The sequence below is a fragment of the Crinia signifera genome, chromosome 12 (genome assembly GCF_055691185.1).
Source record: "Crinia signifera chromosome 12, ASM5569118v1, whole genome shotgun sequence".
NCBI lineage: Eukaryota > Metazoa > Chordata > Amphibia > Anura > Myobatrachidae > Crinia > Crinia signifera.
The window spans coordinates 11,121,432-11,137,912 of NC_139228.1; the positions used below are offsets into that span (position 1 = coordinate 11,121,432).

At 48.7% G+C, this 16,481-nt stretch overlaps 2 protein-coding genes across 7 annotated transcripts in view; both read left to right on the forward strand.

Moving 5' to 3' along the window:
* LOC146050203 (uncharacterized) overlaps nt 1–1,864 on the forward strand; it is a 33,585-nt gene extending 31,721 nt beyond the window's left edge. For 2 of the 3 annotated variants that reach the window (XM_083167115.1, XM_083167114.1), the window contains exon 5: nt 1,726–1,864. In XM_083167115.1, the coding sequence (XP_083023241.1) occupies nt 1,726–1,824 (99 nt within the window). In that variant the 3' untranslated portion in view covers nt 1,825–1,864. The remainder of the gene's footprint in view (nt 1–1,725) is intronic. The other variant, XR_014466281.1, reaches the window with a different exon arrangement.
* Nucleotides 1,865–2,990: 1,126 nt separating this feature from the next.
* PEAR1 (platelet endothelial aggregation receptor 1) overlaps nt 2,991–16,481 on the forward strand; it is a 91,961-nt gene continuing 78,470 nt past the window's right edge. For 2 of the 4 annotated variants that reach the window (XM_083167113.1, XM_083167112.1), the window contains exon 1: nt 13,952–14,321. The gene's annotated coding sequence lies outside the window, so the exon portion shown is untranslated. Of the gene's footprint in view, nt 3,128–12,999; nt 13,018–13,951; nt 14,322–16,481 lie in introns of those variants that run through there. The other 2 variants (XM_083167110.1, XM_083167111.1) reach the window with 2 other exon arrangements.

Below are 16,481 nucleotides of genomic sequence, written 5' to 3' on the forward strand. Positions count from 1 at the left end.
TCTCCAGTGGTTCTGTTGTTGTTGATCTTTTGCAAGGTTTTTTTAAATTTGGTGGTAACAAGATATCAGTCCTTCCATTATTTACCAGAGATGCACTCCGGACAGAGGGGTAGATTTATGTACCGGCGATCAGGGGAATCTGCGCTATCCCCGTGCGTTATAGCAGGGGATAGCGCTTCCCCTGATCTATGACACCCGCCGAGCGTTTACTCTAACGCCGGCGGTGTGGTGCAGGAGGCATAGCGCAGGGGCGATATTTTGCACTGCGCCCCTGCCAGATTTATGAACGGTCAGCATCGCTGACCGTTCCGCCGCCTGCAGCTGGCGACTTCGCCAGCTGCAGGCGGCGATGCCCTATACCTAACAGCAGGGACAGCGCTGTCCCTGCTGCTGGCACTGAGCTGCGCTGGGATCTCGCGAGACTAGCGAGATCCCACGCATGCGCAGTGAGCCGGCCGGGGGGGGGGGGGGGGGGGAGACGGCGCATCAGTATTAACTGATGCGCTGTCTCCAGGAGGGAAATCGCCGGAGGGGGGAGTTAGCGCTCCCCCGCTACGGCGGCAAGATCTTAATAGTTCTTGTCACTGTCCCCTCCTGCTTCGCCTCGCTAATTAGGCGAAGCAGGAACTGTTATAGCGGCGCGATAGGCGCCGCTATAATAAATCTACCCCAGAGTGTGAAAAGAACTGTTGCCATAATACTCAGGAGACTCGCAAGATGGTGCTGTAATCAGCTGTGTTGCTGTTCAGCAGCGGGTCCGGTGGTGGCGCTCACAAAATGAGTTTCTCCACCTATGTATAGACTCAGCGGCTTCCTGAGGAAGCCGCTGAGTCTATACATAGGCGGAGAAATGCATTTGGTCTTATGGTCGACCCACTGACCGTATCCCCTTTTAATGAAATGTAGAAAATGTGTGGTAATAATATGGGGTAGCACTTTTAAAAAGTATTGGCTGCACCATTGTTAAATGATTGTTCCTGAGTACATAGGGGGTGGGATGGGGGTGAGATCTGTACCCTCTCCCCCATCATTCAACTTCATAGTAATTTCTGTAGTACAGGGTGTTGTCTAGGGAAATGGAGATGTACTAAGCCTTGGAGAGAGATAAAGTACCACCCAATCAGCATCCTTACTGCCATGTCACAGGCTGCATTTTAAAAATGACAGGAGCTGATTGGTTGGTACAAAAGCTAGCCAGGATTTAGAATGCCCCGTTCACACCGCGGAGTGGGACCTGTTTACACTCCACACTTTTGCTATAAATGGGGTCACACTGCCCCGTTACGCGGGTCCTTCCCTACTCGCTCCCAGGTTATTTTTCAAGGATCCTAAGGGGCTGATTCAGACCCGATCATAGGGGCCTGAATTTGGCTCAGTTTTCGACGGTGGGGGGTTTGTGTGAATGTCTTATGCGAGTATCAGAGTCGCCGGGTAGGGGAGGGAGCGGGCGGGCAGACAGGAGGGCGCGAGGTGGCATCAGGGCAATGTCCAGCGTTTTATGGGGATCCCTATGAAAACGCTAGGCATCCCCCCCCCCCCTGGAAAAACAGGTGTGGCGCTGCCTGCTCAGGGCGAGTGGACGATGTCAGCACCCGCCACATATTTTGGTGTGTTAGCTGTGCAATATTGGTATTTGTTTAATGGTTGGTGGCTTTTACCCAGTGGTTTTGTTGTATTTTGCACTTATTATTATTGTTTTATATATTCTTTTTTTTTTTTTTGCAGATCTTAATATACATTAAGAAAAAGAAACCATGTGAGACTGGTGATCCTGTTCTAGGTCCTGAGGCCAGTCCTTTTAGGACAGGAGGGGGTCTAATCTAGTGGTTCTCAACCTCGGTCCTCAAGGACCCCCAACAGGGCACATTTTCCAGATCTCTGCACAGAATCACAAGTGAAGTAATTAGCTCCACCTGTGATCTTTTAAAATGTGTCAGTGAATAATGAGTGCAACTGTGCACCTGCCAGGAGACCTGGAAAATGTGCACTGTTGGTGGTCCTTGAGGACCGAGGTTGAGAACCACTGGTCTAATTTATGAAGAGTCTAGGCTGAAATGTTCAGCTTAGAATCAGTGTTATACCAGTATTTAACCGAAGGAAACCAGAAGGCAAACAACAAACCAACATTACTACAGAAGGACGGCATTACAAGCACAAAACTCAGGATCATTATATGGTCTTCTTACCTCTGCCATGATGAGACCAGGCCCACCACACCTCTGCCAGGTGGACATCGGGACCAGGCCCACCACACCTCTGTCATGTGGACATCAGGACCAGGCCCACCACCCTTCTGCCAGGTGGACATCGGGGCCAGGCCCACCACACCTCTGTCATGTGGACATCAGGACCAGGCCCACCACCCTTCTGCCAGGTGGACATCGGGGCCAGGCCCACCACACCTCTGTCATGCGGACATCAGGACCAGGCCCACCACCCCTCTGGCTGAGAACACCTCTGCTGTTCCCAGGCTTTGACTTTATAAAAACATTTAAAGGTCTAGATAGATAGATAGAATTCCTTTATTCGTCTCACAATGGAGAAATTTACAATTGTTACAGCAAGGTTCAAGTACAGATAAGGGTGAAAATAGCAAATAAGATAAGAAGTCCAAACAATATAAATCTAGAATCTAAGAACATGTAGGTCTCTACAGACCATGACAGTTGTACATTCTGATTGCAGCAGGTAGAAAAGACCTGCGGTACCTCTCCGTTGAGCATCGAGGGTGAAGCAACCTATCACTGAAAGTGCTACACAGATCCGTCAAAATATTTTTGAGCGGGTGTGAAGCATTATCCAATAATGATGTCATCTTGCTGATCATTCTCCTCTCACCCACAATCTCTACAGAATCCAAAGGCATTCCTAGGACAGAACTGGCCTTCCTTACCAGCCTGTTTAGTCTCTTACTGTCGGCTGTTGAAACACTGCTGCCCCAGCAGACCACTCCGTAGACTATGGCCGATGCCACTACACAGTCAAAGAAGGTCTTCAGGAGCACTCCCTGCAATCCAAAGGACCTCAGTCTCCTCAGCAGATAGAGTCTGCTCTGCCCTTTCCTATACAAAGCAGCAGAATTATCAGTCCAGTCCGATTTATTGTTCAGATGAAAACCCTGATACTTGTAAGTTCTTACGATCTCAATATCCATTTGTCTATTGTGGAATGTACATTGGGCTGGGCTGTTATTTTAATTAAATTAACCAGTGATCGTGAGAGGGAGCTTTCCCCACACAGATATACGGAAGCGTAGGTAGTCCAGCTGAATGATAATATTTAGAGTCCGATATAGAGAAGGGTCCTTAGTGACCCAAGTACATAAAAGAGTCAAACCAGCAGAGTGGAAGACCTACACTACAGTTTACAAGATTGGGGTCACTTAGAAATGTCCTTATTTTAAAAAAAAAAAAAAGCATTTTTTTTTTCCATGAAGATAACATTAAATTTATCAGAAATAAACTCTATATAATGTTAATGTGGTACAGTGTTGTAACTTTAAAATGTGCGCCCTCCCCCTCTCCCCTCAATACCAGCGCTGCATCTTTTGTGTTGTGATCTATACTAGCTACAAACATTAGCCCATTTCCAGTAAAATATCCACTAAAATACCACATTTGTTATATAAATTCAAATAAAAAAAAGATAATATTTCCTATATAAGGTGACATTACAGGTCATTATGATTAATACAAATGTTTACTTGGCAACTTTCACCCCTATTTTGACAAATTCACTTGGCACTCACAGGGTTAAGAACACCTTGGCGAATGTTTTTTCCTGTTTTTTTATTTTTTTATTGTTTCTGTTCACATTTTTTAAAAATACCACACATTGTTGCTTTTATATTATTTGTCTTAAATTACCTGAGGAATTATGGATTAATATTCCCATTTGAAGAATCATCTGGAGATGCCATCAACATATCATCATCAGTATTGGATATATTGAGCTCTTATAGCGCATTTGATCATTTGTGTGTTCAAAATAGTTTGTCTGTAGTGTATTCCTGGCAGTGTAGTGACACCCGCTCATGAATTTAAAGCAACACATTGGCTGCTGCTGCTGCACAGAATTTTATATGGTCATAAGTTTGACATTATGTTTTTCATGTTTTTTCTCTCACAAAAAAGGGTGTTTTTTCTTACTTTACTATCCAAGTGGGCATAGAGTGAGAATGTAATTGTGCCGCGAGGCACCATGCCCAAAGCATGACGAGCGAACGTGGTACATGTATACAGTGTCCATATTGACTTCCGTCTACATAGACAACAAAATAACATGAAATACTCACTTTGACCTTTCCCATGTCGTCCTAATGCTTGTGTCCACCTTATGACAATGTCAACTTAATGCATGTCGACCTATAGTGGTCGAGCTAAGTACTGTTGACCCTATGACCCATACCCCCTGTTCTTAAATAAGGCTTCCCGTAAAACCTGCAGCACTGTTAGTCTGTCTTAATGTCCTTGGTTGGGAACCCCTGCCCTAGTGCCTCACCCTGACACCATAACCTAACCCCTACTCCACCTGCAGCCTAATCCTAATGTCCTTGCTTGGGAACCCCTGCCCTAGTGCCGCACCCTGACACCATAACCTAACCCCCTACTCCCAACACCTGCAGCCTAATCCTAATGTCCTTGGTTGGGAACCCCTGCCCTAGTGCCTCACCCTGACACCATAACCTAACCCCTACTCCACCTGCAGCCTAATCCTAATGTCCTTGGTTGGGAACCCCTGCCCTAGTGCCTCACCCCGACACCATAACCTAACCCCTACTCCACCTGCAGCCTGATCCTAATGTCCTTGGTTGGGAACCCCTGCCCTAGTACCTCACCCTGACACCATAACCTAACCCCTACTCCACCTGCAGCCTAATCCTAATGTCCTTGGTTGGGAACCCCTGCCCTAGTGCCTCACCCTGACACATAACCTAACCCCTACTCCACCTGCAGCCTAATCCTAATGTCCTTGGTTGGGAACCCCTGCCCTAGTACCTCACCCTGACACCATAACCTAACCCCTACTCCACCTGCAGCCTAATCCTAATGTCCTTGGTTGGGAACCCCTGCCCTAGTGCCTCACCCTGACACATAACCTAACCCCTACTCCACCTGCAGCCTAATCCTAATGTCCTTGGTTGGGAACCCCTGCCCTAGTGTTGCACCCTGACACCATAACCTAACCCCTACTCCACCTGCAGCCTAATCCTAATGTCCTTGGTTGGGAACCCCTGCCCTAGTGCCTCACCCCGACACCATAACCTAACCCCTACTCCACCTGCAGCCTAATCCTAATGTCCTTGGTTGGGAACCCCTGCCCTAGTGCCTCACCCCGACACCATAACCTAACCCCTACTCCACCTGCAGCCTGATCCTAATGTCCTTGGTTGGGAACCCCTGCCCTAGTGCCTCACCCCGACACCATAACCTAACCCCTACTCCACCTGCAGCCTAATCCTAATGTCCTTGGTTGGGAACCCCTGCCCTAGTGCCTCGCCCTGACACCATAACCTAACCCCTACTCCACCTGCAGCCTAATCCTAATGTCCTTGGTTGGGAACCCCTGCCCTAGTGCCTCGCCCTGACACCATAACCTAACCCCTACTCCACCTGCAGCCTAATCCTAATGTCCTTGGTTGGGAACCCCTGCCCTAGTGCCTCACCCCGACACCATAACCTAACCCCTACTCCACCTGCAGCCTGATCCTAATGTCCTTGGTTGGGAACCCCTGCCCTAGTGCCTCAGTGCCTCACCCTGACACCATAACCTAACCCCTACCCAAACAACTGCAGCCTGATCCTAATGTTGACATTCTGAAATTAAGCAACCAATGGGGAAACTATTATGGGTGCAGGATGTGTAGTTTATATAGGCCCACGGGTTACAACATACCCCGCACCCATGACGAACTAGTGTGCCCGCTTGGTATGGTTCTCCTCTGTTGTAGCACCATCATTTCAATGGAGACGGTGCACTGTGCAGGATGTGCAGTCAAGCAAACACAGGGAATAGAGGGCTGCTGAACACTGGCCCTACCAGCTCCTAATATGCACCTGATGGTAACATTCTCCACTCCATAGCTGTCAGCCTACCACTGCCAGGAGCAAGCTGCTGTGTAATGCACATTGCCTTCCGCTGTGCATTTTAGATAAAAAAAAAAAACCTTGCAATGAGCTCAGGAAACACTAGATGGCGCCAAAGCAAAGGGTGATCAAGAGAGTATATAAACTGCAGGAACTGTATAATATACCACTGTACAGTACATGTACCATTGCATAAAGATTGGCACCTGTATTTTCTTTGGTGGTGATGATGGCACTACACATACGGGCGCCTCTCCCCCTGCCACCGCCCCTTCTACCTGGCACCACACACGGCAGCAGCATGGGGCAGGGCATCGCCTCCTATGGTAGAAGTGTGCCACTGTGCCCGGAGCTCTGGAGTGTACAGAAAGAGCTGAGCATCTGCAGATCTTGGCGATGACCAATGCCACCCACAGGGCACCTACGCTGTGGGCAGGGCACCCTTGTTACAGCACTGAACTGTGGTATCAGCATTTGAAGGGTCTGGAAGTATCTAATTTTCATATATGGAATGTTATATTAGGCTGGTGTACGGGATATCACCATAGCTCAGTAGCGCACGCAGGGGGGGTTTCTGAGTACCCAGATACCCCCCAGGAGTCTAAGGACCCTCAGCTGAAAGCTGAGGGTCCCCTCTTTCCATGGATATAAGAATTGTAAAAATCGGCCCTTGGGAACTGGAGATATCTGACTTCAAAGCAGTGGTCCCCATCCAAGCCTGTTAATTGTTATTCCCAGTCAGATATTTCAGGTTCTGTCTGATGTAGCGTTTTTCTGAGGGTATATTCCAAAAGCTGGGACTCTCCCCCTTTGAGGGACACTGGCAGCTTGTCTCTACTGTTCCCAGAACCAGAGATATTAGCCGTCAAGCAGCTGGTTACTGCTCCAGCTCCACACACCTGGTATGTAGTTTTATATACTCGTTGGCAGATTGCTCTGCCTCCTGAACTCTGGTCCCCTAGTGCCCAATACCATTTGGTAGGTGGGATTCTCTAGTTTTTCCATTCCAATCTAAGAAACCTATTTCTGGGAACTGGAGATATCTGCAGTCAAGCAAGCTGTCCTCCCACCAGAAAATTATGAATAATAAGCCCACTCCACTATACACCCCTCCTCTGCATATTAAACATACTCTACCACCCTGGAAGTTATATATCAGAGCCCCTTCATTCAGCCCAATGCCCCCTTCTCCCATTCCATCTCCCACCATCTGTGCAGTAAAGGGGTAATTAGTGGAAATTACTGATCCAGGCCCTACATGCAGAGCGGTTGATATAATACCCCCTACCACCTGCAGGACATCAAATCTTCCCCCACCCCTACCGCTGGAGGATCGGTAGGGGCCCCAATACATTGCTATGCCCAGGGGTCATATAATGCTGTTGACACCCCTGTATGTGTGTATATATATATATATTATTATTATTTATATACATTTGGTCTATCTATAATACTTTAACTGACCCGGCATATACTGGGTCACCTAAGTGTCCATCTCCGTGCTTTGCTCCGCCCCTCTGGAAACCCCCTTCTGAAAATCCTGCGTTTGCCACTGTTGCTGACAATAACGGCTCTTTCCAAGGGTGCAGGGGCTACATGACCCACAGAGAGGGGGCAGGGGCTGCGTGACCCACAGAGAGGGGGCAGGGGCTGCGTGACCCACAGAGTGAGGACGGGCTACGTGACCCACAGAGAGGAGGCAGGGGCTGCGTGACCCACAGCGAGGGGGGGCAGGGGCTGCGTGACCCACAGAGAGGGGGCAGGGGCTGCGTGACCCACAGAGAGGGTGCAGAGGCTGCGTGACCCTCAGAGAGGAGGCAGGGGCTGCGTGACCCACAGAGAGAGGGGGCAGGGGCTGCGTGACCCACAGAGAGGGTGCAGAGACTGCGTGACCCACAGAGAGGGGGGAGCACATCTAGCGATAGCTCTGTCACTGACATGTATCATGCCTCCCAACATGACTTATTCCAGGAGGGACACAATACTCTCTGCCTGGGATTCCCTCTTCCTGTATGATTGCCATCACCTGTGGTGAAATTCCTTTAAGGTGCATACACACTGTACAATTTTTTTTCACCAATTTCGTCGAAAGACATTGATGACCAATTTCCCTTCAACCCAGTGTCCTGGACGAAAGATCTACCCAGGGGCGGCAACAGAAATCTTGGGGCTGGGTACACGTGCATCTTTGGGGCCCCTATGTATATGCATAACTCATGAAGAGAACACAGATGTTACCATCCCAGGCATTATGACCTCTGTGTTCTCATCGTGGGCTATGTTCCATTAAAAGGGGAATACTATTCATACTAAGGACATTGTGTATTAAACAGAATGAGCACCCTCCCAGAGTTGTATGAAAAAGGAGAATGATGATCACCCATGTGCACCGCAGATAGATATATATATATATATATATATATATATATATATACATACATACATATAAAATCAGTTAAAAAAAAATGTATGGTGAGCTTGACAGGTGACAGGACCCAGAAAGCACTCACCACACCCAGCGTGACGGCTTCTAGGGACAGCAGTGGCTGCGAGCGACTACTACTGTTGCTGTCGTCTTTCTCCTGTTGCCAGCCTGCAGCTCCTCGGCGGCGGCAGAAGGGAAGGACACCCACTGCAGTGCACAGTACAGCTTCATTACATGACCATGCCCAGCGGGACTGTACCAAGTGGCCAGTTTCTGGGAGGCGGATATAGAAAGTTGTCAGTGCGCAGCCAGTGCTGAGTCTGCAGACAGGAGACAACCAGCCACTGCCAGGCACTGAATGGCTGCGCCCCACAAACACAGAGAAGATGAGAGACGCAGCGGCGGGACACACAGATTGAGATTCAGCGGCCGCACACAGATGGACGGACGGCAGTAACAAGTGTCACGGCCGGGCCCCGGGGGTGACACTGACTCAAAGCTAATACAGGCGGGCAGCGGCCGGGCCGGGGCATGGAAGCTCTGGGGCCCTTCAGATCGCCGGGGCCCGTCACACTTGTCCCCCTTGACCCCCCCCCCCCCCTGTCGCCGGGCCTGGATCTACCTACAGTCTAATCGGCTTTTTCAGAAAGATATCCAAATTGAGCTGAATGCACAGTTGACAAACAACCTTGATGAGCAACTGGCGCAGGTGGCCATACATCAGAGAGACCTGTCTTATGGTGTGTGCACACGCATCGATTTTACTTTCTATGCGATTTGCTTTTGATTTTCCCAATTCCACCCCCTTTCGATTTTGTCTTTGCTTTTCATTCGATTTCACATTCGATCTGCCCTTTAGCATTCGATATCGATTTAGATATCGAATTTCGATGTGCATTCAAGTCACATTGGCCCTTATTCTGATCTCGGCGGTACGGCCCGCGTGCGGCCGTACCGCCGATGTTTTCACTCTGCACATGCGCAGAGGTCACTCTGCGCATGTGCAGGCGAAATCGCCGCACAAAAATTTTATACGCCGCAAAGGGGGCGTATAGGGGCGTGAGGGGCTTAATAGCCTCATTTCCCTATGCATACGCCCCGCGTTTCATGGGCGTTCCCATGCAAACGCGGGGCGTATGCATGGTAATGAGGCTATGACGCCAGTGATGGGGGCGGAAAGCTGACATCGCCGGATGTCAGCTCTCCACCCCCATACAAGCTTTCACACGGACGATTGTCCGTGTGGTCTAAGCTTGCGTGAGCGGGTGGAGCGTGCGGCCCTGCCTTCGATGGTCGTCGACCATCGAATGCAGGGGGCAGCTCCCACCATGGTGGAGGCGTACGCCCCACCATTTTCATGCGGATCGCCAGCCGTCCGCGTACGGACGGCCGTGGCGATCCGTATTGTAGGCGGGGATTGGTTTGTGCGGCCGGAGCAACGTATGCGGCTCCGGCCGCACAGATCAGAATAAGGGCCATTGTACCCATTCGATTTACAGGTTTGAATTTGAGATTTCCTTTCCTGCACAGTCAATTTTTCCTTTCGATCTAGAGAAAGCGGGAGCGCCAGGTGAAGCAAATCAAATGCAGATCGAAAGCATCTAAAAAACATTCGATTTTGATTCTATAAGCAAAATCAAATCGAAAACCTGTCAAAATCGAAGTGTGTGTACACCCCTTTAAAATCATGATTGGGGCAGTATGGGTGGTGTAATGGTTAGCATTACTGCCTCACAGCGATGTGGTTATGAGATCGATTCCCACCACTTGCGTGGGTTTCCTCCGGGTGCTCCGGTTTCAAATCAAATTTATTGTCACTACAACATTAAAAAATGCAGTGAAATTCAAAAGGAAGAAAAAAGGAGAGAGAAAGAAATACTCACAATTCACATACTACAATATAGACTTAAAATAACAGATGGGAAAAAACTGTTCCGCAGAGGGCAACAGGGAGAAAAGAGAATAACAAGGATGGCTAGGATCTAAAATAATTTTATTAGAATTAACTTTTCCCCTCTTTAAAAAAATACCTGCCATCCTAGCCAAGGGTTGGCCAATGACTTTTTCTGCAGCCTTGACTATCCTGTCTAGGGATCTCCGATCAGAGCACTAGGTGCCCACAGACGCTACAATTGTACTGTGCTATGAGTTTTTGACTGTACAATGGTTCTATACAATTTTTCTTCCAGCTTGCTATGAGATGTGCACTTGGATGCATGTGATGAACCCATGTTTGTAATGTTAAATTTCAGATGTAGTCTAAAAAGTACGTGCAGCACGTACTTTTTTAGACATACAATATCGGGCTCCCGGGAACATAAACACCATCCAATAATTGTACATAAGATGCAATTTGTGCTTAAAAAGTACAAAACGCATTCAATAATTGATGCGTCTGTGGGCACCTTAAGAATTCCCATACAATACCGCAATGGCATAAGTCAACATACTCTCAATTACACAACAACAGAAATTCATAAGCATTGGCCTAGATCATGGGTCCTCAAACTGCGGCCCTCCAGATGTTGTGAATCTACAAATCCCAGCATGCCTTGCCACAGTTTTGCTATAAGGGAGTATTAAAACTGTGGCAAGGCATCCTGGGATTTATAGTTTCAAAACATCTGTAGGACCGCAGTTTGAGGACCCATGGACTAGATCCTTGATGGCTAACCTTGACACTCCAGCTGTTGTACACATCCCAGTATGCTCTGCATCAGATTTAGCATGTCCAAAATAGCAAAACTGAAGCAGAGCATGCTGGGATGTGTTGTTTAAAAACATCTGGAGTGTCAAGGTTAGCCATCAAGGGCCTAGATCAGTGGTGTCAAACTCATGGCTCTCCAACTGTTGTGGAACATGTCCCATCATGCCCTGCAGTAGTTTTAACAATCCATTATATAAAATATGTGGCAGGGCATGCTGGGATGTGTAGTTCCACAACAGCTAGAGGGCCATGAGTTTGACACCACTGGCCTATATAGTCCTACTGCTCGTAATCTCCGCAGAAAAAAAAAGGCGTTGCTGAGCCTTCCAACTCCCACAATCCAAATATATACTGGTAGGTTAATTGGCTCTAAACAAATTACCCCTAGAATGTCTGTGTGTGCGTGTACATGTGGTAGGGAATATAGATTGTAAGCTCCACTGAGGCAGGGACTGATGTGAATGTTCAAATATTCTCTGTACAGCGCTGCGGGATATGTGTGTGCTATATAAGAAACTGCTAATAAATGATTGTCCAATTTTCCCTTCAACTCCCGGACAGTCCTTAGTGGTTTTCGGACACACAGAACATCAGATCAGAAGACACGGTGGCTAAATGACCCCCATTGTTAAAGCCACCCCACTATCAACGCCAACCCGAAGCGTAGCGAGCCCGCAAGGGGCGGCGGTACGCGTCCTCCGACCTTTTCATACCCCCACTATCCACGTCTGCGTGGAGTTGATTTTATATAGTGTGGCGAGCCCCGCGTGGGGACGCGGATACCTTCACAGCTATACGCATCCCCTCGCGGGCTTCACAAGTATCCGCGTCCCCTCGCGGCACTCGCCACGCTTTGGGCTCGATGGCTCGCTGCGCTCGCCACACTATATAACATCAACTCCACGCCGACGTGGATAGTGGGGGTATGAAAAGGTCGGAGGATGCGTACCGCCGCCCCTCGCGGGCTCGCTACGCTCGCCACGCTTGCACATACTTTTTGTACTTAGGTTTCATCACATTGCATCGCATTGCATGCACAACGTGTGCACAGGCAATTCAATGCAATGTGATCCGTGCTAGTACAGCACAGAAAGCACGCCCTAAATAGCAGTGTGTATGGGCTGCTACCACCTTAACTAATGGTATGCGATGGGACCCGATGGGCACCGTGCTGGGAAACAAGTACCCGCGATTCTATAGCAGGGTTGCCGACCCTCCCGGAATTCCCGGTAGTCTCCCGAAAATCGGGTCCCCCTCCCGGCCCCCCGGAAGGGTGGGAAACGGTGGGCAACCCTCCCGGAATCTGGGGGACCCCCCTGAGCCCCCCGAATCGCGGCATGTAAATGCCGCAATCCGCGGGTCTCAGAGGAGGGGGCGGGGCTAAAATGGCACACTCGTGTCAGTTTAGCCCCGCCCCCTCCATAGAGATCAGTCATTTCTCCTATTACCCGTAATGGGGGGGGGGGCTTAACGACATCACTGTCAAGCCCCGCCCCCTGATCGGGTAAGGAAAGTCTCCTCTCCGGGCTTCTCCCCATTTATAAGTCGGCAACCCTGTTCTATAGTGAATGGGCCCCTATGTCTGTTAGCCCTACATGTGCCACAGCAATGACAATGCAACACAGGAAGACCTGCAGCTACTCATGATCATTCCGATTCCCTTGTGATCTTGCTGCGTTCTCTGGTAATATATTATCCCAGCCACTAGGTGTCACCAGAGCTCCCTTCATTATTACCTGCAGTACTGGTCCGCACCAGAGTCGCATCACCAGGAACTCTGTTCTGCATCCAGGTGTCAGGTAATTATAGTAATCCAATTACCAGCATGGTCTACACCTGACTGCTGACTATGAAGCCTGTCTGATGCCTATCACTCAGGGATGGCTCATTGATGTTTAGTGTTCTTGGGGTTTCTTCTTGTGTCTGATTCTGCCATGATCAGGAACTTTTATTTGGACGCATGTTTTCATGATTTCCCTTGCCTGGATTTCCTGCACCCTCACAAGATACCTGGATACCTGCACCCGGTAATCTGCTGAGCGAAGTATTACTGCATACCGGTCATTTGCCATGCCAGGAAACCTCTCCTGTGTAAGTCAGTGGTTCCCGAACTTTTTTGAATGACAGCACCCCTTTTTTACTTTATTTTATTTTTCGTGTTTTAAAAAAGAAATGTTTTACTTTAACCTCCGAGTGTTTTCTGATTGGAAATGGTAAAGCTTTCAGAACACAGCAGTAGTGGGGCGTAGGCGCTGCACTAATTGGGGACCAATGTCGTCAGGTGTTGACATATACTGTACATGCTGTCCTTCTCATGTGTTGACCATGTCAACCTTTTATCAATGCTGACCTATATACTGGCTAACCTGTTACCCCCACCCTTAACCCGTGCAGGATTATTGTTGATGCTGGGGAAAAGTGACAGTGAGAATATGGTGCCTGCACCTTTTCTCCGCAGCAATGTGAAATGATTGCATATTATATTATGTAATATAAATGTCCATCTGCTGTTCCCCCTGTAATGATTGTTCCTCGTATGATGCAGCGATCATATGATTTCCAGTTATATAAACCATTGATGTGTCTACTAAACAGAACTAGTCTGGGGGGCATGCACATGGTTAAACGCACCCACCCCGAGCTCCCAGCCCACACTCCTCCCGTCCTATTAGTTTGTCCACAATCTCTGCCTAAAACACACATATAAGCCTTTGCCAGATCGCATCCTTTGTAGAGCTTCCTTGTCAAAACTTCCTGTAAATTCTCAGTTCCAACAGTTTTCCTGAACCCCTCCTCCCAGCCCCAGATAGCGCTCAGCCTCTTTCCTTGTTATTCCAAAACTGCACTGCAAACTTGTATCCCTGCCTCATCCAGACGGACTGTATCCAGCTAGCTCTCAACTCTTTCCTTTATCTCCAGCCGTCCTTACGGACCGGACTTCCCAAGGACCAGAACCGAGCGAGCTTCTTCTACACGGGAGGCGAGCAGCAGAGGACTGTTCCAGCCTGCTGGGATGCAGGTAACGTGGGATTGGGGGTCCTCCCCTTAACCAACTTGTCAAGCAAAGGATTCTTGGTACATACCTGATCTTCAGTGGTTCCAGGTGAGCAGCTATTGGTGACCCAGGTTAACTATATATTTTTTTTCTATGGGTTTAGAGTATGATTTGGACACATAGTAATGCTTAAATCCTAATTACTGATAACATGCTAGGAAATCCCTTATCGTTCTAAAGAAGAAAATGTGTGATCATGAGGGATCCGATGCTGGCGGTGAGAAGTGATGGTTTTGGGTACATACGGTTAGCACTGCTGGCTCACTTGCCATGGTGTTCCAGGCAATCGCCAACAAGGGTGGTAGCGTTGCCTGTAGCCTTTATGCAAGTATAAAACTTTATGTAAGTAACCATGTAAATTTGTATGATTGATGGGGGTCATCCGACTTACACAGCTTTTATTGTGTAGAGCAAATATAAAACACACATGTCATAATTGCTGCAGTCATATCAAGCCGTCCCTCTCAATACAATACACTTTATTGTTATTACCATGCATAACATAGTAACAGTGCGCCAAGTCCCCAAGACTCTGATAGTGTTGGGTATTTTTTTCCGAAACTGCGCCATGGTCACAACGCAATATGACTGGTGCACCATGACACTGCTGAATAATGCGATATGACACTTGTATATCTGTGTGCGACTTTGAACCTGTGAACCTGTACATGAAGTGCTACAATAGAACCACCGCAGCTTGTATCCAGTACACGTGTGCTCTGTATACAGACGCAAACACACCGTATACAAGTGTCCCGTATCACATTACTCAGCGCAGTCTCCGTGTGCGTCCTAGTCACATTGCAAAAAGACACCCAATGTTTTAAATGCGGAAATCATTTATAAGGTGAGAAATCTGGTCTTTCTAATGGTGCCCATACACTAGGGCAATGATTTTGCCCGCATCAGTGTGATGAATTGAATGTGTCACCGATGCGATGCCACGCTGGTTAAATCTCGCTTCTCAAGATATTATGTGGTGCTACTTAACAAATGTGCAATCGCATGTGGTTTTTTTTAACACATTTGATTTATGACAATGCGATGTGCAATCTGTTGGTTTATATACTCCCAGATAGCCCAGCCGTCAATACATCGCACGGTTTCTGGTCACACGAGGCACGCGATTTATCGCATGATTGTATGCAAATCGAATGAGGGGGAAAAGCACTTAAGCTGTGATTTATCGCACAGGGAGCTTTAAGGGAAATCTAAGCACCATATCGAATCGCACTATAATGGCCTATTGTATGGGCACCATAAAGGACAATACACACTGGGCGATTTTGAGCTGAAAGCAGCTCAGTTTTGTTGTTTGAGCTGCTTTTGGCTCAAGCTGCCCGGTGTGTTTGGCCCAGCGATGGCCACTGCTTATCTGCTGGTGTGACCAGCAAATGAGAGACAGGGTGTAGAGTCCTGCTGTGGAAAGCCGTTCACCCCGTGAAAGTCAGTCACCCCCTGTTACACTTTCCCTGCAGGCAGCGGCGTAACTATAGCACCGCAGCCCCCGTCACCGCGGGGGGGCGCTGTGCACGTGGGGGCGCCGGAGGCTGTGGTGCTATAGTTACACCCCCCCCCCCCCCCAATCCCCCGCAGACTTACCTATCTCGCTGGTCCCGGCGGCTCCGTTCTTCTGCTGAGGACCACCACAAAATGGCCGCCCCCATATAGCACACAGTTCTCAAACTGTCTGCTGTATGGGGGCGGCCATTTTGTGGTGGTCCTCAGCAGAAGAACGACGGAGCCGCCGGGACCAGCGCGATAGGTAAGGCTGCAGGGGATTGGGGGGGGGGGGGGTTTGCATGGGCGGCGGGGGATTGGGGGTGCTTGGTGGGGGGGGCGCCCCCCCCTAACGGCGGGGGGGCGCCCAAAACTTAGCTACGCCACAGGCCTGTTCTCATCATAGTCATTACTTGTGTCACGTGTTATACACTCTGAGCTATTTGTTCATATTATTACTCAATATGGTGAATTTGTTGTTTTGTTATGTGTACCTGGGTCCCCAGCGGGATCTTCCATCCGGTACACTCCTCTGGGCCCTCTTTACTACTTTCCCTGGGGACCACTTCATGCCCCCGTCCAACACAGACCATCTGCATCAATGTGCAGGTAACATCAATGTGCTGATGAACTGCTTTATATACAATGTATTATTGCAAAGGGTTCTGGGTATCCTACCAGTGTTTGCCTCTCCTGCTGGCCGGTATA